General features: G+C 41.4%; 1 protein-coding gene across 2 annotated transcripts in view; it reads left to right on the top strand.

Moving 5' to 3' along the window:
- Positions 1-5,416: 5,416 nt before the first annotated feature.
- The window catches only part of LOC108883418 (adenylate cyclase type 1), a 35,909-nt gene continuing 16,603 nt past the window's right edge, over positions 5,417-24,722 (top strand). Inside the window, exons 1-4 of one of the 2 annotated variants that reach the window (XM_018676525.2) lie at positions 5,417-7,775; positions 11,094-11,243; positions 11,567-11,685; positions 18,936-19,047. In XM_018676525.2, the coding sequence (XP_018532041.1) occupies positions 7,167-7,775; positions 11,094-11,243; positions 11,567-11,685; positions 18,936-19,047 (990 nt within the window). In that variant the 5' untranslated portion in view covers positions 5,417-7,166. The remainder of the gene's footprint in view (positions 7,776-11,093; positions 11,244-11,566; positions 11,686-18,935; positions 19,048-24,722) is intronic. The other variant, XM_018676526.2, reaches the window with a different exon arrangement.

A 24,722-nucleotide genomic window follows, 5' to 3' on the forward strand; every position in this document is an offset into this window, starting at 1 on the left:
CAGCATCACAGGCATTCCCATCTGCGTCTAGCTCTCACCATCCCTGATTTCTGCCACCATCACTTTCTCTCTGTCTTATTTCCCTTCACTTTAACTTTGCTCTGACATACACTATTTCCAAAGCAATATAATTTCTGTATAGTCAGGTTGCTTTTAGCCTGCCAAGAGGATTAGAGACTCTTTTGAGGGGCTTTATGGATTTTTAAAATTTGTATTTACACAGCTGAATTACAGTTGAGTTTGTTCAGTCAAACGTTCGTCACAGGGTGCTCTCCAAATAATCAGTTTGGAGGCAGATTTGCAGATTGGTCCAACAACTGATTGGCACATTAGTCCCTTGTTCATTGATTGTTTTGGGCACTTGGGGGTAGCACAACAAGGAAAATACATTATTGACATCACCCCACAAAGGTTATGAGGCTAACATGTTCCCAAACAGTTGCCCATGGAGCAACATTAGAATTCATTTGGAGTCATCTTTCTGATCACTTGATGAATGTAAATCCAGTGTCCACTTCACCTCTTGCTCAAATGACACTGGTGAGAGTGGTAAGACTCAAGCACACATAGCTTTAGGCAGAGAGCCAAGACAATGAGATTAAAGACACTAAAATGCTCTGTAGAGCTGAGTGTTTTATGAGTGACACTTCCCACATTAAATACAATCATATCATTCATTGTAATCGAAAAGTCTAAAAATGGAGATTAGAGCAATTTTAAAGAGGGATTCTATTTTCACACAACCTGTGTCATATTTTTGAAGACTTCTGTTGATAATATCAACAAAGTCCTCAGCAAGTTATCTGCTGAGACATGGGAATTTGGCTACATTGCTAAAAAGTCAGGAGCACAGGCAATCAGATCATAGAGGTTTTAAACATACTCCCATGTTAGCCATATTTTTTGGAAGAGGAAACAAAGATGAACTGTAAAAAGGTATTACCCAAACATACACTGCATACTTGTGTGCATGTACATTTCTCCTGTGTACCATCAGTGTGTGCTAACTTTTGGTTGTAAGTCTGCTAAATTGTTAGCTGTCTGTGTGTTTGGCTTTTGCTCTGTCAGATTTTAAAGCGATTCTCCATTAGCCCAGATATCTACAATTATTTTGGTGCAAAAACAAGGCCCAAGCTGTAATAAATATTCATGTATTTTAAGTTTAAATCTTGATTAGATAGGACTTCTAACTCCTCCTTCCTTCACAGCCTGCTCCAGTGTTCTAAGATGATTTCAGTGCCTATAGGTAGCTGTAATTGCTGCATTATTTTACATGATCACATTGGTACATGAACAGGTAGATTTTTTTTATGTTTTTTGGAGACCTCTCCCTCTCTCCCTCTCATTCCATTTCTCTTTCTGTCTGTCTCTCTCACCTCATGTGCCGCACAGTGAACACTTCAAGCATTCGAGCATGTGATACTTTGGAGTGCAGCCATTGTGGGAGGGGAAGGGGACAAGGCACATGTACCGGATGCAAACACACACACACACACAGATAAACACTCACACATTGCCTCTCCCAGATTACTTGAACTATCAGAAGCTTTAAGAGGATTTCACTATGGGAGGGTGCTGCACTTGAATCTCATGCACCTGATGGCTATTGATCCACCCTAAGCTTGCACACAGGCACACATGCGAAACAGGCACAGTTGTTACTTTTTGGTCATTATGAACAAGCTCTCCGACCTTGCTTTCTTCATTTTTCAGCGTTGGATGTTGTTGGAGGTTCTATTCTGCAGTAGTCTGCTCCCTTTGGATTCAGGGCTACAGTGCAATACTCTGAAATAGCATAGCTCCAATCTGTCTGAGCGACAAGAGCGAGTTGTTGGACAGTAATCCACGCTTTCACTTCTTCACACAATCCTCTTTCCATTATAGGGCGCAATTGCAATAAATGTGGCCATAAACAGTATTCCCTAGCGGCTGGGCTCATTAGCAATGCTGATGTGAGTGGAAGAATAGAAGGGTGGTGTTGCCTGTAATGGAGGAGATGCTGAACAAGTGCCGCGGATATGTAGGTTGATAAGCAAAAGGTTGCAATCAGCAAGCTGCCATGTGAGAAAACAGGATAATATCATGGATACTGTTCAGGGAAAGGAAGATACTAATCAGGTTTACATTTACCGGTGATGCATTATGTTAAAATTTGAATAATCCTCACCTTGCAACCCAGGTTCGATTTAGATTCCCCTCTTAGTCACACACTGCTCATTGGCCATTTTACTCCAAGTCAGTCATACCTTATCAAGATATAACTCTAGTTTCTTATTGAAGATGGAGTTTGACACCAAATATTGACTTTTACTGAGGCAACTATAAATATGTAGTTTTACTTCACTCTTTCCCACAGTCCTGTGTAGTTTTACCTCACACATATTATTGGAAGAAAAGATGACAAAATAATAGTTGGAAGGAAAAAACTTCTAAATAAGAAGCTCTGCAATGGAATGTATTTGTTAAACCATATTTTTGCACATTCTCAACCCCCATAATTTCTTAGCTCAGTGGGTCAGAGTAATGATGTTGATCCCAAAATCATAAGAAAGGAAATTAATGTTTTATTTATTTGTTTTTCTATAAATATTTATGATTATTAAACATTTGTGATTCGAGACAATGGTAATCACAAATTTTAAAACAACACCATTGTATATTATTATAGTCACTGTTGTTATAATAGATAACAGCAGCAATAACTGGCTGTTGACAATGTGTGCCGTCAACTTCCTACCTGTATCTGAGAAGATGCAGGTAGAATGATTTTGTATTGCAAAGTTTCTGGAATACAGTCACAGCCTGTTTGGTGACCTTGCGGTCTCAGAAATGACAAGTGCATCAACAGATGAATTACTCCTGAATCAAGGATTTACAGTGTCCACATTTATGTGTTGTAACTGTATACTAGATGTGTTTTGGAGAGGGGGCCAGTCATTCTCTGCGCTGAATGAAGGATAAGCTTGTGGATTCCCCCCCACCCCCACCCCCAAGTCCAGTTTTGATTTGGTAATTATGTGTGTATTATGTTTTCAGCCCTGACAAATGGAGTTCTGCAGGTTCCTGCTCAAGGCTGGATTTGGACTCATTTTTTTTAAGTTTATGTGAAAAATAGCTGACTTGTGGCCATATTTGATTTATGCTTTCCATTCTACTTCATAAGTGAAGGAAAAGAAATCGATTTATCACCATGTTATGAAAGTAATGTAACAAAATATCATGCATATAAAGCTCATATTCTTAAAGAGTTCTCCATCTTTTGGAGCTGGCGTATTTTTCTGATCTTTTTCAAGATGTAGCCATTTCTCCGAGGAAAATCAGGAGCAGCACACCTGACTGACAATCATGAGGAAAGGTGGTTTTTTTTTCCCCTTTCTCCTTAGCACATTTTAATTAAGGCTGACATTAGCTAATTCACAACATGCATTGGCAGCCTCTCTTGGGTCTCTCTTGGCTGTTTCATTTGCTGGTGTTGAGCCAATGTGTCTGTGATTATAAGGCCGGCGATGCTTTAACCACATCTGGACGCTGGTGGGACTTCCCGGATGCCGGGCTATCATTACAGATGATCACTTGATGACAGCGAATGTGAAGCGCTATTTAGACTGAGGCAGCAGCTCTGAACATTCTTTTTGATTTGCTCTACTTTTTTTTTTTTTTTTCATTCATCTGCTTTTTATCCTCTTCTCCCCCCTCCTGGACCAAACCAATGGTGTGTGAGCCATCTGTTTCCAGATTCAGAAATATCCTGCTGGTTGGAGAATTAAAGGCTGTGGAAATGTTTTTGAAGCTTTTTCGGAGAGGGGGTTTAAAAAGAGTTGACATTTCTCACTGTTCTGTATAGAGAAAGCAAATATGAGACATGGACCAAAAGGCTCTATATGAGACACATTTGGTTGCTAAGGTCCCCTATATGATATAGATGAGCTTTTGGAAAGATGCTATACAACTGACATGTGGTGGAGAAGATTTTAATTGCTCCAGAGAGCTCAGGCTGTTGAGTCATCAAGCTGTTATTCAAATAACAGTTTTGCAATGTAAATATGTCAGAGACATAATCAGCTGTTTTACATCATCTCAGATGCTCAGCTGTTTCATGTCTTTCCATCTCAGAGGGTTTTTTTTTTGTGGGATGAAAGATCAAGAGACAGAAATAGAAAGACAGACACGGAGGAAGTGAGGACGATTTTTTGGTAGAGAGACACGCAGCAGGAAGCAGGCTGCTGTCTCCTTGTCCGATGCCCTTGGAGTGCAGCTTTGTGGTGTGAACTCCCATAAGACCTCTCTTTGTTCTCAGAAGATGAGGGCTGGCAGAGTGTGACCATGCACTTACACCTGAAGCCATCAAAAGCGGATGGGAATAACACTTTTATACTGCACAGTGCCTCCACTCTCATCCCCCCCACACCCATCCCCACCCACCCACTGTTCCCGGTCACAAACAGGCCAAGAGGTCCTGGTGGAAATGCTGCACGCCTTTACACAAGCGACTGTCAGTCAACAGCAGTCAAAAAAAAAAAAAAGCACAAATCTGCATTTGCAGATACATAAATGGCAATTTGAATGTCAGATTTTCATCTTGTCTGAATGCATAGTTTGACATTTGCATCAAAGGAATGCGAGATGTCTCATAAACCTGCAAACCACAGCCCTAATTATTGAGATTAATATGGGAGCTGTTACACAAGAAATATTGAAATATTGATTAGGGCAACGACAGACAATCAATGCCAGATTAATTACACCCCGGACTATAAATGACAACACTGCTTTGTTTCATTTGCATATCACCTTTGTGAGAGCCTTGCCTCAGTATCTCTGTCACTGACAGGCAAACTACAATAACGCGTCAGTGTTTGTGTGTCAGCTAATAAAATCCAGCGAGAAGCAACAAGAGTAAAAAGCTTGTAGATAAGACAGAATCTCAGCCTAAAAGCAACGTGTCCTATATCCTGTGTCCCACATCTTTCTCTCAGAGGAGCAGGGATAGATAACATGGTGGAGTGAGACTGGCAGGCAGACGAGAGGGAAGGGTAAGGGCCACTGTTGTGGACATGTACACCAACAGAACTGTAGCCTGACAAATCTTTTAGTGTGACAGCAAGCATTTTTGTATAGACCCCCCCATTTTTCCCGCCCTCTACTCAAAAATGTGTAAAACGCTTTTCAAATTAACCTCCTAAAGGGGGAAAGTTTCTCTGTGTTCACCTTAAATTGGAGTCTAACTTATGTATGTACAGCACAAGCAGGATTTTGTGACACTACAACTAGTTGTCCAAATACACTATAAATTGACATAAACATGAAGTAGGAGACGTCTTTTAATTTGAAAATATCTGCACAAACATGTTTATTGATTAGGGACAAGGAGCAGATGTAATCTAAAGGCTTTTTAATGAGGCAGTAGAAGTTTTTTCTGGAAAAAAAAGAGACACAGTTATTATTCAAAGCATAGTATTTTTTATTCATCTTAAAGCAAGTCTAGAAGTCTATTTCTATTTATCTATTTATTTGGCATTTCAAATGTCAGAGAATGGTGCCAGCCACAATTTCCCAAAGCCCAGGTTTGTTTTGTGTTTTGTCTGACTAAATGTCCAAAACCCTAGTTACTCCATTTACCATAATATAAAACAGAGAAAAGCAGCAGACGGTCACATCTGAAAAGCTGGGACCAGAGAATATTGATAATTGATTTAAATGATTAACAGGTTGTCAAAATTGATTGATTAATTGATCCGTCTCTAATACAGCATCAACTCACTCAAGTTATTATCTACATGATTACACACATTATATTTATGCCGTAAACACTTGTTTTTATGCATCTCTGAGGTCAGATTGATCTTTTATGGAGCACCGCTTCTATTTTTTTTTTTTTTATCAGAATTTGGTAGGCTGCCAAAAACTCTACTCCTCTGTTTCTATTTTCACCATGCCCCATCCATTTATCTCTCTTTATTTACCTGTCACACTATAACTGAGTTAGATCAGTGTAAGATACAATACTAACAGCTGAGAGAGAGAGACAGAGAGGGAGGGAGGGAGCCAGGGAGGGGAACAGAAGGCATGTGAGTGTCCTGGTAGCATGGAAGAGTGCTGGACTTTGGCATGGGCCATCCATCTGTCACTTTCTTACACCCTCACTGGCACTGACGGGTCATGGCAACGGCAGCCTGTGTGACGGATGACTAATCTTCCCCTGGTAATGAATGAGACACCACCCCCTGAATGCCAAGAAGGGTGATACTGATGGTGAGGGTGGCCGCCTCACTGACAACCACAGAAATCATATGATGAGTGAGCATGCAAGCATGTTATCCCCATGTCTGTGCCAGTCAAACACTACAGCCACAGTGGCTGCCAGCTTAGGGAGAATCTCTGGTGAGAATTTCATGAATCATGGCCTGAAATCATTTATATATACACAGTGCATCTATTAATTCAGCCTCTCCCCCCTCTGTGTTGATGCATGTGTGTGAGTGAGGGAGACAGGAAAAGGAAGAGCATAAATGAATCAGTGCATGTTTTTTTAAAAAAAAAAATTGGATTGCACAGGGTGTAATGATGGAAACATGTCATGTGTAGGTGGAAAAGAAAAAAATAATAGGGACACTGCCATTATGGATGATGCATGCACTGTCCTGTTAGACTGGTGAGGGACGCTCTCTCTGCAGCCGCACCAGTCAAATCGTCTTGACTGTGCGTTGAGTAGCTGAGACCTGTCTTATCTTCACCTCATAATGCGCAGGCGTGATCCTATCTGAGCCCAGCAAAAAGCTGTTACCATCTGAACTAGACGTCGTGTGCGCTGCTCTTCATGTGGCGCTCAAGCGAATGGTAAATTCTTTTCAGAAATACAGATATCCTCCCCCCCCCCCAACACACACACACAGAGAGATCGTGTTGCGAAGAAAGCCGGGGGCATGAATGTTTCTCTGGTGGCTGATCTCACCGAACAACACAATCCAACCTGTGGATAGTGTGGAGCGCGTCTGTGGCCACCGGCCAGTCTGCAGCTATATCTGGGACGCTCTGCCTCCAGCCCGCTGTGCGCGTCTTTTTTTTTCTTTTCTTTTTTTTTCTCTGCCATTTGGCTCCGGTCTGCCGTCGGCCGTTGGATCCGGTTTGTTCCGTTTGACCCTAAGCTGTGAGCAGGTATTCAGTTTATGAATGGCACTGACATGGAGGAAATACCGTTTCAGAAAGTCAAAACCAGGCGGAAGAGAAGTCACTGCCCACCGGGTGTCCCCTTGACCACCATCGCGTGCGAGGACGAGTTCGACTGCAAGGAGCTCGAGTCCCTCTTCCAGAACTACAACCTGAAGCTGGAGCAGACGTCCACCCTTAAAGCCCTGGCCGTGCTCATCTTCATGTCCTCGACGCTGGCCGTGGTGGAGTTGCTGTCCGGCCCCAGCCTCACCATCTCCAAGGGGTCCCATCCGGTCCACTGTGTCATCTTCGTCTCCCTGTTCATCGTAACTAACGTCAAGTACCTGCAAGTGACTCAGCTCCAACAGATCGTCAACCTGACGCTGCTCTTCGGCTTCACTTTCTCCTTCCTCTGCTGTCCCTTCTCCCTGGGCGCGATGGGGATGGAGCCGCCGACGTCCCCGGAGCAAGGCGTGTGGCAGCTCATCCTGGTCACCTTCGTCGCCTACGCGCTCCTACCTGTGCGGACGCTCTTGGCCGTTGTGTTTGGAATAATGGTCTCCATCTCGCATTTGATTGTGACAGCCACTTCTGTCACAGCGAAAACACAGAAACTATGGAGAACGGTACGTAAATGCTCACACATCGGTGTGTTTTCACTTTTCCCATTAACAGGCCCATAATAATAATAATCATCATCATCATAATCCAACATCATCTACATACGTACACATACAGCGTATTATAATGCATCACAGGCCCATGCAGTGAACACACGTTATTTAGACCTCAGTTCAGCACCATGGACAGCTCCCTGTGGTTACACTTGATAGGATTTGCTCCGGCTTTGATCAAATTTGACAAAAGTCTAATTCTGCCACGACCTGTTTTGGTTCCCCAAAAAAAAAAAAAAAAAAAGACAAGCTAGTTCATGTCAACTCAGCCACTGGGTCAAATAAAACTGCGAGGCATAAATGAGATCATTAAAAAAAAAAGAAAAAAAAAAGCTTGGTCTTCTGGTGGTATGTAGTGGAGAGACATTGAGTGAGACTGTGAGACTTTTTCCCTAGATGTGAAAATATTCCACCTGGAAGAGATTTAAAATGGCCTATTTTACTGAGTTTTGTAAAGAATATAGTGAACTACTCTATAAGCCATGGCTGTGATGACGCATACCTGTAAGCCCAGAGAAAGAAAACAAAAATAAAGAAAGAGAGAAACGAATGCACAAAGCATACTGAATGCCCATGACTGTTTCCCTGAGGATATGATTCAGGCCTAAAGGAGCAGGCTGGGAATGAAGAACCAGAGTGACATCCTGCTAGCACCAGAAGTAGGGCAAATCAGAGGGGCACACACACACACATATACACACTCCATTTTCACTACACTATATGCTTCAGTTATGAAAAAGAGGGCAAAGTCATGCGTGTCATTTGAGAGCTGAAATGGAAATTGGTACACCACTCTCTGTACATTTATATCTTTGTACCTTTTTCTGTCACAGTGAAACACACACACATGCACGTACACGCTCAACATTTCTGACTGTCATCAGGTGTGAGGAAAGAAGATATGTCACATCAGTCAAACCCCTCCAGGGGTAATGGAACATTTCTGCCACCCCGTGCAACATATGACATGAAGATTGTGCATTTCTTGGAAACGAAATTGAGATTTGATCAGTTCATCATGCCCCCTCAGTGACAATGACAGTGTGTTTTGCTGGGTGGAGATTGTTTTTCCCCTGTACATAGGTCTGTGAGATACCTGCGTAGCCATGTGAAGGACAATGTTAGCTGTACTACCAGAGATAGCTAATCCATTAAGCTTAGAGATGAGCTGTGTGGCATGACCCCGTGCAGCCCGGGCTCGCACCAACCACCCACCTAGGTCCCAGGCACTCAGCCTACAGTATACCGTCTGCTTTCATGGCTCAATCTATCTGAAATATCATATTACTGTGGCAGATATGGGATATAACTTCAAAAATAGGTTATTATTAGTTACCTATACAGCTGTGAGTCATGTTGTCATGCTCTGCTGTAACTGAGCCTGTTTCAAATGTATGCCATTACTTCACTGCCAGCATGTCTAGGTAAAGCTTGAGCACTGAACACATTCTGTATTAGATCCCAAATACATTTACATCATATAACTCCTATAACTGCAATAAGCAAAGTAACCTGTCCCAGGGAGTTTGTCTTTTATATTGCTGCCCATTAACATCAAATTCAACAGTGATAACATGCATATTAAATGAGAGGCCCATATTTTCCATAGCGTAATACAATGCCACAGGTACGTATCACCACCTTAACGCACCTTGAATATAATTCTATTGCATAGTAAAAGTTAATGTAGAGATTGTGATTTCCTCACTGTGTAAAACTATAAGGATCCAACTTACTGGCATTAAATGGGTGAGATAGCTGCTTAGAGTGAGTACAGTACAATAAGGTCAGTTATTGCCATCTGAAGGCAAATTGGGGTCATCACCACAGATAAGCAACAGGAGCAAGCGTTTTACACCACTTAACTCAGATGTCTGCGTTTACTTACTGGAGGCTACAAAGTAACTTGAGCATCATTTGGACTCTTTGACGCTTGCCAGCACTTCTGCCAAGCACAAAGACTGACTGCTGCTGCCAAAAAACAAGTCTTTTCAAGGCAATCTATTATTCATTGGACTGGAAAAACATGGCTGTTTGTGGCGTTAGCTGTTTGTTAAATTTGAGGGATAGTGTGTTTATCATATGACAGTGTATTTGTGATGCACACTGAAACATAAATGCCCTGAAATGACACTTCAGTCTTTATAAGAATTATATAATTGTTATAGCTTTTCTTGAGGTCAAACACACTGTGGAAAACAATTATGATGAATGACTTAATATGTGAAGAGAATAGATTCCTTTATTTTTTGTGAATATATAATTATTGCCCGGGGTGACAGCTTGCTTGTGTGCGTGCTAGAGGTGAATATAGAACCTTGTTTGGTTTGTGTACAAAGTCACAGCCAGCCAACCTCGGTCAAGTAGAAAAAAAAGCTCTCTTTTCTTTGTGTCCTGCACAAGGTTGAAGCAGTCATGCTGCTGTGCATCTGATGTGATGGATGAACCAGAGCACTGCTTCTCAACAGTTTTAATGTCAGAGACGCCTAAAATAGAGAAATATTAGCCCCCCACCACCACCACCCTTTCACCCTCACCCATCTCTCATGTGTGAGGACATTTGTTGGGCTTGATTTAGTTTTGATACATTTTACACCATACATGTGGGAATAAAAGTGTAGTCATATACTGTATATACTCCAAAACTGATACTAATAGGCAGGTTTCAAGCAGTTGTATGCAGCAGTTCGCCACCCAGATCAACACACACACGCAATAGTTGGGAAAAGAAAGAAAAAACTAAACCAGAGTTAGTTAAAAAGATAAACAAGGTACTGAGGCTGTAAGAAAAGCATAATATCTAAAAATATGGGGAATTGAGAAGACCGATTTAAGTCAACTTAAACCTCTTTAGGGGCCATTCAGTGTTTGTAAATCCCAGTTTCAGGACCTCAAAAATAGGGACACACTTTCACATTGCAAATGTACATGCCTATGTGGATATATTTCCATATACTGTACACATATGAATGTACTGTGCACCAGTATGCACACACACACACACACACACACACACACACACACAAACAGACATACTGATTTTGAATAACGATCAATCAAGAGTGAAAATATACATTTGCTTTTCACTTGTCATTTTTGAGCATGAGTATTTAAAGGGACAGATAATAAATACAGAGTAATGAAACACAAACAGTGAATACATTCCCAGCACCTCTTAATGATTTCCTCACCCTGTATGTGTTTTCTACAACTCTGCCAAAGCGTTTAAACAATGTATCATGGGGTTTTTTTGTTTTTTTTTGTTTGCAGTTGGTTGCCAACACAGTGCTGTTCACCAGTGTCAACCTGTCAGGGCTGTTTGTGCGCATCCTGACAGAACGAGCCCAGAGGAAGGCCTTCCTGCAGGCTCGCAACTGCATTGAAGAGAGACTTCGCATGGAGGACGAGAACGAGAAGCAGGTACAGGCACCCGTACACTGCTGAAACTATGGGTAAAATTAGATGTGTGTCTATGCCCCCACCACCACCCCCCACCCTCTATCCCCATCTCTCTCTTCCTCTCTCTGGCTGTGAGTCATTTCGACACATTATTCATTTCTGTTAGATTTCATACCTTTTTGTCTCGCACATTTCTTATCGCTACTAACACTTTGTCCTATGATAAGTTTTCTGTGCTTGACTATATTAATGTATATTTAAACTTACTTTATCTTTTCTCTCTCTCCCTCCCTCCCTCTCTTTACCACACACACATGTGCGCACACACACATACACACACTCAGGAGCGCCTGCTAATGAGTCTGTTGCCCAGGAACGTAGCTATGGAGATGAAAGAGGATTTCCTGAAGCCCCCAGAAAGGATCTTTCACAAAATCTACATCCAGCGTCATGACAATGTCAGGTAGGATCCTCACACCAACCCCACACAACCATCAGCCACAGTCACGACGATATTTAGACTCCTCTTAGCTGTGAATTGACTTAACTAATGCTACTTAGAACAGTGGCATTTGGAGATGCTATGTTCTCCTCGTGGGATAATTTCCAGCTGAAATAGTAGAATAAATGTTGTCTCAGTGCATCACATTGCATGCTAAAAAGGAGCTGAATAACTTGACCAAACATGTCCTTTGGAAAGAACACTGAAGGCTACACAATATAGCGTGAGCTTACCCAACAGTATCCTTAACATTAATGCTGCTCCAGGCTGCAAAAACCTGAAATATTTAATTCTTCATGCTGAATATCAAGGGTTAGCCCCTGACTTTCTGGTTTATTATCAGTCCAGATAACACAGATATCGAGGCAAATTTTTGTTTAGAGGGTGGCAAATTTTGGAGCAATGATGACATGGGCTAGAAGGAAGCAATCCCACATCTACTGATGTCGACATCAAAACCTAATCATGATTTTACTGTGCTAAGGCTAATGTGGCAGTGGTGCATGTGCCAACTCCTGAGCCATTATATCCCAGCAGCCTCCAGGAGCAACAAGGTTTTCGGAGTTAGGATTCCTTCTAGGGGACAGAGGAAGGCAGACTGAGCAGTACTACGTGGGGGGAAGATTCCTCTGGTGCTTATGCAGCTTCTGTTGTCCTGTATGGTTGTCAAGCTCCCAACTTGTGGAACGATGTGCTCTGCCTTTAGATCATTACTTTTCGCTACAGGTTAATGGCTATTGAATCCCAGGTTAACTGAAATGTGTGACAATTAAGTCCTCACAGCCACTACCCACTTATCTCACAGTGGGTATTATATAGTATCAAGCTGCAAGGCAAATTAATAGGCATTCTCTCTGACTGTCTCTACCCCAGTGTTACTCTTTGAGGAATTACAGTAACTGCTTTTTCAGGAGACTGTAGCTAATGTACTATGTCAAAACGATGCTAACACAATTTAGGGGATAGAAGGCATCACTCGACAAATATCACTGGGTTCAGTACATCCTCAAGTATTCAGATCTTTTACATAAGAAAACTGGCACTACCACAATGAAAAAATGATGTCCAGCATTCAAAATGTTATCAAGAAAATTAAAGAGTCTTATATTATTACATGTTATATTACTGTATTATTGATTATATAATATATGTTATTATTATATGACTGATGCATTTACATTTAAGCAGCATTTTAATGCCAAAGCCTGTTTTTCACTTTTTTTTCACTATTTTATGCAGTATACTATGAGGTAGTTTAACCCAACTGATTCTGTATGTAAAATCTTAATCTGCAAAATTTAGTGGAGTACGACATTTGCCTCCAAAGTGAAGTGGAGTAGGAGGATGAAGTTGTATTGAATTGGGATACTCAGGTAAAGTACAAATACCTCAGAATTTTGCTCAGTAGAGACTCCTGCAGCTGTAGTTAGCTGTGACTGACCTTTTAACCGTTTGTCAGAAAAATATAAACAGTATAGGTTTGAAAAACGTGACGTTCACCGCTCCATGCTCCGCAATCTCTGAAGTCGGATTTTTCTTCTCCTCATCAACCCCTTTCATCCTGTGTCTCTTACTGTAGTGTTAAATTTCCCTTATCATGCTCCAACATTTCCTTGTTTCCTTTTCTTATCTTCTGCTCTCTCTCTTTTCCTCTGTGTTCTCAGAGCAGCAGGGAGGCTTGAGCAGGAGAGTTTGCTTAGCCCCAGGATTAAGTTGCTACAGGGGATTAAATGCAATGGAGACTAAATTCTGGTTGCATAACACTCTGTGTGTGTGTGTGTGTATGTGTGTCTGTGTGTACGTGTGCGTATGTGCGTGTGGTGGTTAAATATGGACACATCTCAGTGGAGCTCTGCTGATTGCTTTTGTGCCTTGAACTCCTTCATATAGCGCCACCCTTTGAGTGTGATCTAGACTGGATGCAGACGTGATTTATGTGATTTGGGTGGACTGTAATTGGAAAGTAAACAGCATACAGCACAATTTACTCAGAGTTTTCTTCATTATGTTCTGAGACTGTGGGCAGCATTTGATCTGATTAAAATCCAGCCTGGGGGGATATTGTAGTAATCAGTCACTAAAAAAAGGAATACTCCAAAGTAGCAAACTTAAAGTTTATTTAACAGGACGTGTGTGTTATTAGGGCCCCATAGTGACTTTTATTCATTTTAAGAGTTGACGTGAAGTAACTGATATTATTTTTTCTACAGGCATTAAAAATGTTCGTGTTGAAAACAAGAGCAATTCCTGTAAGGAAATTACATTTTTAAACCACCAGTAATTAGATTGTTTCGGAATTCATCAAGTCACTTCTAATAAATTGCATTTTTATTATTTATACGATTAATAATGAAAACAGTGATGAATTATGAGCATGCACTGCTTAATATCACAATGCTCTTTTAATTAAAGAGCTTTCAGATTTATCATCACTTTATAATTTAGCACCCTCTTGAATGCAGCGTGCATTTTCACCACGCTTTGTTTTCTTTAATTCACAAGCATTTCCATCATGTCTGTTTATATCATTTCATTCCACCCACACACACATACAGTAAATACACACAGAATGCCAGTTAAAGACACATTTCCACCAATAGAGACATTCACTTTACAAGGAGATGCTCAATTGTCATATAGTGTTTATTGCATCAGTTAAACTTGCATTAAATAATTCTTAGAAAAACAAAGATGGCTTGCTTGGGTCACTGACAGGAGGTTTTGTAATGTTTGTAGATGCTCATACACTTACATACACAGGAATTACAGTTAATCCTTCAAAAATAATGCTGTAAGCACCTTGCATTCTGTTTCTGTGTTGCCCCCTTTATTGGCCCCGACATCAGCACATCCACTGCCCACACGCTGAAGCTCCAGAGGGACGCATCCAGAGTTAACCCTGGAGTCGCCATGCCAGCTTGTGTCTTCCACTGCGTGATTAAATTTAAATCACATCTGCCAAAATAGCTACAGTAATGCCTCCCACAGAGGGAAGCAGGAGATTAGCATAACTGGGGGGAATAACTGTCCTCGAATATGTGCCATTGGAGAGGAAGTGATGGATGAGGGTGTGACGGAGGTCGAATTAGACAATATTAAATATTAGACAAGTTCTAGTTACCACAGGAGTAATAATGTTTGTATTACGTGGCTTGTTCTTGTTGTTCAACTGTAGTGCTTCGCCTGCTGCAGACGCTTGTATTTTGGGTGGAGGATGAGGTTTTGACCTGCAACAGTAAGTATGGTACAGTACGGTAGGTTCGGTCGAGGCAGGCGCTGAGGCTAGAGTAATGTACAGCTGCTGCCAAGAGTGCTGCGCTGCTTGTTTTGAAGAGCTTGCCAGAGGACATTCATAATCAGATACAGAAGTCCCCAGATGAAATCTACAGTCTGCAACCTCTGTGCTTCTCAGTGGTCCAATTCATAAAAACACAAGTGCCTTTGAGATATAAGTTCACTCAGCGAAGATGATTCTTTACACAACTGCAGAATCTACATCAAACATGTTAGCGACTGTAAATGTCTGTATGCACATGGGTGTTAAAATAGAATTTAAATCAAAAGTGCAGTTAAAAGTAAGCCCCAGATGTTTGTAATATTAACTGCATATTCAGCACACACCCCACACTCATATTTATATTTGTCTTTATGATTTAGTTTGCTTGTCCCAGCACACATGGATGCTGGTACTAATTACAGAATAAGCTCATGAGTTCTCTCTCTTGAATGCATATCCCTGGAGTTGTATACTTCTATAATGTGCTAAGTGGGACAAGTTGCTCATGTTGTTGAGGTGCTTAATCATAAACATTTTTATAAGCTGAATATGCAGTTACTAACACAAACATTTGCAGCTTAGTTTGAATCTTAGCAGCATCTTTCGACCCATATTACATGCTGCTCACTAAACTTTTTCACTAATGTGGCGCAGTGTTTACAGAGTATTCCACCCTAATGACATGGCATAGATTTTTGTGTCTTTGTAAAGGTGGGACTGGTTTAAATAACTCTGTTGACGCACACTGTATCTTCAGTGGCACATTATGAAAGCTGACCTGAACTTTGAATCGAACACAGAGCACATGCGCCCTGGCGCGTGTGTAGTTGAAATGAGGTAAACACAGCCAAAAATAACTGAGTGCGGTGAAGTTCACATGAGGTCACGAGACATTGGCACCGCACGCTCAATGGGACGCTCTCTGCAGCACATCACAGCTGGTTTGTGCTCCATGTGCAGCCACACGTACAGTAGGAGCCTTGGTCAGGCAAAAAAAAAAAAAAAAGCTTGGTCTGCTTAAATTCTCCTACAACAACAAACCTGGTCTTTTTGAGGCATGAATGTGTGGAGACAATTTATACAATAGTGTCCCTGGAAAAGAATTTAAGGCATGCAGTCATCCTGAGAATGTAGAATCACCACAGTCTGCTGCTTCCACGTGACTAGCCGCTCAGATACCAAACACAAACTGAGACGTGTCACTTTGCAGGACCCTGCTGGCTGCCATAATAGGGGATCATTCTAACAAAAAAGTGTGTGGAAGGCACCTATCTTGCTTGTTTAATATCATCACATCACAGAGCGATGCAATACACTGCAACTCTACTACTCCACGCAGACACTGTGGTGCTACTGAGCATGCCTCGAAAACAGGAGTCTGAAATAATTAGCATTGTCTGTCACAAGAAAAACCAGTCTATGTGAAGGTACAAGTAAATGATCAGCTGCGTATAATATACACATAGTTTGCCACCTTCCTCCCTTCACTCAACTGTTTGACATTTTTATTTGCAGTAAAGACTGAAATTCAACAACATCACTGTCCTCACAATGATTATCACCATTATACTCTTCCTATTTAAAGCACATCCACTTTTGCTTTTGAATGATTGTTACAGGTGGCACAGTGATATGATGATTCATTTTACAATCAGCTTGTCTGACTTAACATTTCAGACCTTGTAAAAGAACCACAGAGGGCTGTAGAGATATACCAGTGAAGTTTCTAATCAGCAATTAAACTTTTAAGGTGGTTTATTCAAAACAATTTACAGGAAAAATTGAAATTGTTTTGGCTCGGAGTCCAGAGCAGTCGTGAAACAAAATTTGTTGTGTTAGTTTGAGGATATTAAATAACTGGGCATGTGTTGTGTAGGCTGATCAGTCAAAATCAATTTGTTATTTATCCAGCTCTTTGGTTTATTGTTGGGTAACGCTGCACAAATTAAAGATGCTTCAGATGTAGCCATACTGTGATTTATTTTGCCCACCGATCCGAGATACATTACTGGATCAAGTTCAGTCTTTTTCAGAGTTTTCCCAGTGAATTAAACTTTTAAGTGTTTACACTAACACAGTATTTAACGTCGCAAATATTTGTCACCCGCAGATGGCTGCCGATTAGAACGTTCACACAGATCGAATCCATTGCCCCTCATTACGGTGACATCTGTGAGACAACAAAATGACATTTAGCGGCTCCCCCTTAGAGATCCAGCACTCTGTCACATTGTGAAAACTCCAGCCCACATGAAGACAGCAGCCTGCCATCAGTGCGAGAGAGAGAGAGAGAAAGAGAGACGCAGACATGCAAGTTGTTCAGGACAGTCAGAGTTTGATGACTAATCCCCTTCACGCCCTCCGTCGCCACACACAGCACTCAGGGCAAATCCTTCACAGGAAAAGTTCCTGTTCTGCTCTGATGCAGATTGATAGTGAATCGTCTCTCAGGGGAATGAGGACCATATTAAAGACACCAGAGTTTTCAACACCAGTAACCTTTCCTCCCGTGGGGGGCTCCTTGTCAAGCTATAATGAAACATGATGAATAAAGTAATCGGCACAAATCACATATGGCACAGAAGATGCTATAAACAGTGAAAATAATGCCTGCCAACTCTTTAATGCAAAGTTTAAAGTTGAGCTGAAGTTTGAATTGTTCAAACTTTTTGCATTTTGCAAATATGATTCAGACCTCTGGGGTGTTTTTTTTCCATGTTGGCATTGAACTGACAGCTGAAGGCCAGATTTGCTAGGAGATGCAGTGTCAATTTCTGTGCTCTGCTAGCGGCCGGAGCGTGTCATATCCCTGTAGTCTACAAATGTTAGGACAGTTTTTCCCCTTTTAATTTTTAGCTGTCTCTCTTCCATTGTTTCTTTGCATTGTCATTGGTTGTAATGGCGGCCAATAATTAGACTGTAAAAACTACATGAATGGGTAACAGGTAATCCTGTAACATCAGTTCCCCATATGTTACACTGTTATTCAACCCAATACAGGGAGACTAATCCAGGTGGAGTCACGCAGATGCTCAAACTTCAGATAGGACTAACCACAAAAAATGACAGCCTATAGTGTCGACCCAGAGCAGACAGAGACCCAGACTTATATTGAACCAACCAAATTACAATCATTCAGTCGAGCGGGGGCTGGGGCTGGAGCCTACTTGCTGTGAGGTGATAGTGCTAACACTGCACTGCACCACCGTGCCGCCCCAAATTACAATCGGTCAGAACAAAACCCCCCAAAGACACGAATGTAAGGGTGAAAAATTAATGTAACTCAGTTTTTTTCTTTTTGGTAACTGTAATTTTGACCATTCATGCCAAAGTCAAAACAAACACCCATGATATATGTGTACCCTGATTTATTTTTAAGTTCAATTTTAAACCTCAAGTACTTTTAGTTCTATATACCGACTGTCTGAAGGGGGAACAAGTTCACCTGGACACGGTGACAGCACCTTGATGGTTGCATTAGATCCTAGAACGGCTCTTCTCCAGCTCCTAACAGGACATGTCTCCACCTTGATCCCCGTGAGAATGCTCTCGCTTCTATTTTGAGTTGCTCTGCTTGACTGCGCTGCCAGTCAGTTAGAGAACGGAACAAGCTCTCTCTCTCTCTCTCTCTCTCTCTCTCTGTCTCTTTCTGTCTCTCTCTCTATTTTTGTTGTTTTTTTCTTTCCTGCTTCAGGCCATTAATTTCAATGTTTGATCAGTTTGCTGTAAACACATTATCCAAAGAGAATGTTCAAATTGACTTTGGCTCAGGCTTCCTAAATATCATTTTAAGCAAATTCCTGAGAGATAATCTGATCAGGCACCCAATAATCTTGTTTCGTTGATACAGTGTAACATGCTGCTATAAATAACCTGCATTGACTCAATCGCTTCTCTCTCCCTCTCTCTCTCTCTCTCTCTCTCTCTGTTACAGCATCCTGTTTGCAGATATAGTTGGTTTCACCAGCCTGGCCTCCCAGTGTACAGCCCAGGAACTAGTTAAACTACTAAATGAGCTGTTTGGAAAGTTTGATGAGCTTGCCACGGTGAGTCTGTCTCCCTTCCTCGAACAAATATCCCTCAATTACACAGTCACTGTTGGCATAAAAAAGCTGCTCTTTCTCTCTGCGTGTACACAAACTTTGACACGGCAAGGCTGTTTGTGTTTGTGTGTGTGTGTGTCCTGCTTTGGCCACAGGCTGCTGGCACATGCCACTGTTGTACCAGCTTAGCATGATGTCACAGTGAATACTGGAAGCCCATATGATGCTTAATATGATTATCCAGCGCTTCATTTGAGGAAGAGTTGACAGACCTCTTTAATCTAGGCCAGATTTACCCAGGGCTAAAGCTCGCCTCCACTCCGGTTGTGTGAATGAACTGAGCGAAGGGGACCGCTGAGTTGCATCTCTCTCGGGTTGGCATGTGGAAAAGATTTCAACTTTCCCATCTGTCAATATTTCACTCTTTGCGATTCTAGTGCTGGAAATCTGCTCAACTTTTGCTGCGAGTTTGACCGCTGCGGGTTAAAGTAGTCTCTTTGAAATGTGACGCCGTCGATGCTGGTGTTATGAAATCTTGTTGACGTGCTTATATTAATCAGAATAAACACACCGTTCAAAAACTAAAAAAAATAAAAAAATGTTCCGTCTCCTGTGGTGTGAGTTTGGCTTACACATGCAGTATATTTGTTTGGTAGGAAGGTTGAGGCCCTGAGCCCCTGCACATCACCCCACCACAGCCTTATCTACATGTAATCTGGCCTCTATTACTTACACCAGGCACATGCCCTTGTCAAATCCATTAATCCATCGGATTACAACTAACCCTTTTTTGCTTTCATAGAAGGTTTTACTTGGCCATGTTAAGAGGGCCTATTTTTAACTTTGTTTGTTTACACTGCACAAAATTAGAACTGACTAAAAAGAGAGTGTGCCTCTCGTTTGACTCGTTATTGTCAAATAATTGTCATTGCCTTTCCAATTAATCTGGGATCAGTTGCTTTACCTGGCTCTTGCTGTTTTGTGTGTCAGCTGCAGTCTGTCTTTATCTTGCAGAAAGTTGCATTTTACCCTGAGATGCTATTAGCCAAAACAAGTTGATTCCATGCATTACAATACACACACGCGTGAGCGCACACACTCATTTGTAAGTCAAGTCATGGCAAGAAGTCAGTGCACTTTAATTCAAGCTTTTTCTCCCCCTTCATTTCAAAGACGCTACATTTCATTTAGTTTCGGATGATACATTTTCACTTTCATCTCCCAAAGTCGTTTGGCTAGAAGAAATGCTGTCTTGAGCTACGTCAATTTTCTTGCTGTTGTGATTTGAGCTGTCTCATTCTTTTAGTTACAACTGAATAGATTGGTCTGATCTCCGCTTGGCTGCTAGCTGGGAGCCTCGCATTACACTGAAAGGCTGTCCCCAGCCATGAAACTTGTCATCAAATGTTCTAGCCTTGCCCTGACCCAAAGCCCCACTCATTCTGATCCACTTTGGCAGGAAGTGGCGGTGCCAGTGACTCATAGTTGTGGTCACTGTGGGCACGCAGACTCTTCTCGTTCCATACGAAGAGCGGGCGATGCCACATGGCCACTGGTTATCATCTCATAATACCATTCCAGCACCATCCCCACACCACCTGTCCACTCTTTGGACTTGTCAAGCTGCATGGGAAGTGGGCCAGGAACGCAGTGTTCTCCTAAAGTGCTGCTGATGTAGTAGACCAAGTCTCCTCTCCTCTCCTCTCCTCTTCTCTCCTCTGGCACAATTTTTAAATATAAATAATGATAGGGCAGCAAATAGGAACCCAGCTATGTCAGAAAGCTTTCACTCACTCAGTCTGACTACAATCTAATCTCCATATCACACCAGTTTCTGAATTTCATACATAACTGCTTATAATGTAAATTTAGACAGTTATAGATATTTTTTGTTTGAGCATATAGATACAGTTTGCCACTTAAACCTTAAATCCATGCCAGTCATCTCTAATGTGCCTGAAAGGAATGTTCTATACATGTTTACCCATCCTGTGTCAGAGAAACAGACCAGTACACTCAAATGTGTACTGGTGAGAATTTCAAACTAATGTAAGCTATTACAAACATATGTATGTATCTTATATATGTGTGCTAGCATGGTGCTCATCCATTTAGCATTTAAGTAGAGGTGTGTTTTTGGCTCCCTGTGGAGTATAAATTCAATATTCACTCTACTTTTAGCTCTGGTTTTGTCTCCACCAGGTCTAAAGGGAAATATTTGTCTCTTTAGTTGCTAAATGCTCTGCTATGTTCTCCAGCTAGCTGCTAACTGTCTGTCTATGCTGTGTTGGGCAGGTTGTACACAATGGGCTTAGCTCTTTTTGCTTTCTGCTGCTGCTGAAAAGAAGTGAGATGACAGCTGTGACCAAAACTATTTAAGATACAGAAACAAACCAAAACAATGAGCTACAGGTTGTGGCTGATTTGGTCCAGGTTGTTATTTTAGATCCTGTAGATCCTTATCAACTCAAAACCATGGCTAAGCCAAGAATTTGCCATTGGCTCCCACTATCGTAAATATCAATATGGAGGCAATGGGAAAGAGAACTTTGAACTGTTTGATTGTACCTAGCTTTAGGTTTCACTGCCCATGTTGACAACGCTGATATGATTTTTATGAGAGCCTTCTCTGAACACAAGGGGTGAACAGCAGCATCACATTTACATTAGGAATGAAATCAATAACCTCGCCTTCTTGGACTGCACCATGCGGGGGGTAGCTTGAAAATGGAAGTTTACAGGAAACCCACTCACACTGATCAGTATTTGCTATTTGATTCCCACCACCCACAAGAACACAAGCTGGGAGTAATTATAACTCCTCACCACCATGGCTGAGAATCTGCAGACTACCGCTGAGACCGAAGACAAGGGGCGCAAACATCTCAGGAAAGCTCTGAAAACCTTATCACTACCCAAACTTGGTCTCTGTTGAAACAGTGGAAAATATAACACCAGGCTGACACACAAAGCAGACAGAGCGATTATACTATTCATGGCTGAAGTGACAGAGCTGTGGTGACATGGAGTTTTTTTTCTGACAGTAGGACGTTTTTTTTCCTTCTTTGGTTGCTTAAATCCATTAAAGATTGACATAGCAGTCACATTAACAATGACAACATTTGTTTCTGAAGGAAAATAATAGAAGAGGGAGATGAATTTAAAGTGGATGATGATGACAATGTAAACTAACACACCAAATGGTGATCCTCAGGCCCCTTCACACTACAGTATAAACACTTCCTCTCCCTGGCTGAGTTTCCAACAGTCTGTCCGGAACCTAAAACAACAGTTTCTGTTGCAAGAGGGGCTCTGTGATTAATTGATGGTTGTTGTGATGCTGTATAACATTAATAGCTCTGGACTTGTTGTACTTTTGTGTCTGTCTGTATGCATGTATGTGTGCGTGTGTGTCTCATTGCTGTTTCCATGGCAGAGATTCACAAAGCTTTTCATTCTTGTCTCTCTTTTCTCTCCTCTTGCAACACCTCCCTGCATCACAGCTTTCAGACTCCTCCGCTCCTTGTCTCTCAGCTTTTTGATTGACACGCAGCAGCCTACTTCCCTCAACTGTGTCTTTTATGCCCCGTGGTTCTCGGCACTCTCTTCCTCTCTCATGTTTCCATTTTTAGGGTGGCTCAATGATGTATCTATCTGCTGTCTCTTTACTTCCTCGACAAGTCAGAGTTCCCTTTTCATTCACACATATGTGACTGTGAGAGCGTACGAAACATCCTGCATCGCATGTGTGGTGCATGAATGCATGCTGAAGTTTAGAATGCATCAGAAGTCATCGCCACATTTGTGTCCTCGAGACATGTCACTTTTTTCACTTTTTTCCACTATTTTTAAGAGAATCGCAATTCACCCAAGGAACCATATCTGACATTTGGTTGTCAGAACTATTATTCCCTGTTTAAACATTATGCTGTAAGTACTCCATTAACTGGGAGAAGTGACAAAGCAAATATTCATCTCGTCGTAAGTAACCTGAGATGGAATTTCAATCGTGATGTCTGTTTGTGAGGAGACCAGTTCTTGTTCTTCCCAGAACAGTGGCAGAAATTGAACTACAAACAATTATATTCCCAAAGAAATGTAATTGGGAAAAAAAGTTAACTTTTGAAAAACCTGTTCAAACAGCCTTAGACATCTGCAGGTTTACATAATACTAAATCTTATGCCAAGAAAAATATAGCACAAAAATTAGTACTGCTGGTTATGGTATTATTTTTAGATTACGCAAAAGACTGTTCACTGCCCACACTGTGACAGCTGACTGCCAGAGACTAAAGTCTGGGTGTAAACACAGCTCAAATAACCCTGTTTGAGTTTGTCTCATGAGCAGGTGCAGGGATCACTGTCAAGTCCTTCAGTTTCACCCTCAGATGCCTGTGTGCTAAAAACTGTGGACTGCAGAAAAACCCAAACCAAACAAACCAGTTTGGGTTCTTCACAGAGGACTAAGAGAGAGAGAGAGAGAGAGAGAGAGAGAGAGAGAGAGAGAGAGAGAGAAATCATAGTGATGGTTGCTATTGTAAAATAACTTGTCTTTCTTTAAGCCGGGGGGATTCACATGAGGGATTTTTTTAAAGGATGGTGGATGGAGACTGAGAACGCTTGTCTTTTTTGTTGTTCACTAGTAGTCTTCAAGCACATACAGATATGCCATCACTATGGCATCATCTGGGTTACACCCTTTTTGAATCTATGGAATACCCATTATATTTCATAAGAACTGATCAGCCAAATGCTGATTTCATAGAGAGGCTGTCCCCTGCTCTGCTATAGTTACAATTACAGCAAGTGTTCTTAAGTTGTTTGTTAATATTGTGACAGTGAGGCTCACAGATTTACTTTGACAAATAACTTATTCTTTCACTTCATTCTGTTATATTATCATATCTACTGTATCACAACTACTCACTAATTAAGTTTGAAGAAAAATATCCAGTGTCCTGCCTCAGAGCTGATTCACTGTGTGAGTGTATGTGTGTGTGTGTGTGTGTGTGTGTGTGTGTTCTCACACTATTTCTCATACTGTACTGTATACTGTAGGCTGCTTTCATGCCCTAAAGTATTTTAACAGCTGCCAACATTTATTTCAACCAATTTTTTTTATATCATTCTGAGAAAAAAAAGTCCCTTGTATCCAGCTCTGATAAAATGTTCAGAAAACCAGCGCCTTCCATGAAGATAAAACAGTCTTGGACCACAGAGCATTTGTTATTGGTCATATCTGTTAAATATATCTACATTGATAGGTTTGCTTCACAGATCTCTAACACCCGCTCACTCCTGCCCACCAGGTTGAGGTGGGTGGAGGAAGTGTTGATATATTATTAATTTGTTGTTGCGCATAAATTAATTCAATTCAATAAGAGGGCTGGTGACAAAAAGAGGAATATGTAGTCACTGCTCGCTTGCTCGCTCGCTCGCATGCAGGCAGAGATGCAGTGGGGGAAATGTTGAGAGAACCTCTGTAGAGCTCCTAAAGATTTTGCCAAACAGAGGCCCATTGTAATGAATCACTGTCGGCTTATATTGATGAAATATTGACACAAAATCCTTCAGCAAGCCGAGGGAGATTGGAAAAAATGTTAGTTTTCATCAAATATATATTATAGCCTGAATCAAAATGCATAAAATGGCACGATTACTTAAAATTAGAAATAGGA

Source organism: Lates calcarifer, linkage group LG4 (genome assembly GCF_001640805.2).
Source record: "Lates calcarifer isolate ASB-BC8 linkage group LG4, TLL_Latcal_v3, whole genome shotgun sequence".
Taxonomy (NCBI): Eukaryota; Metazoa; Chordata; class Actinopteri; family Centropomidae; genus Lates; species Lates calcarifer.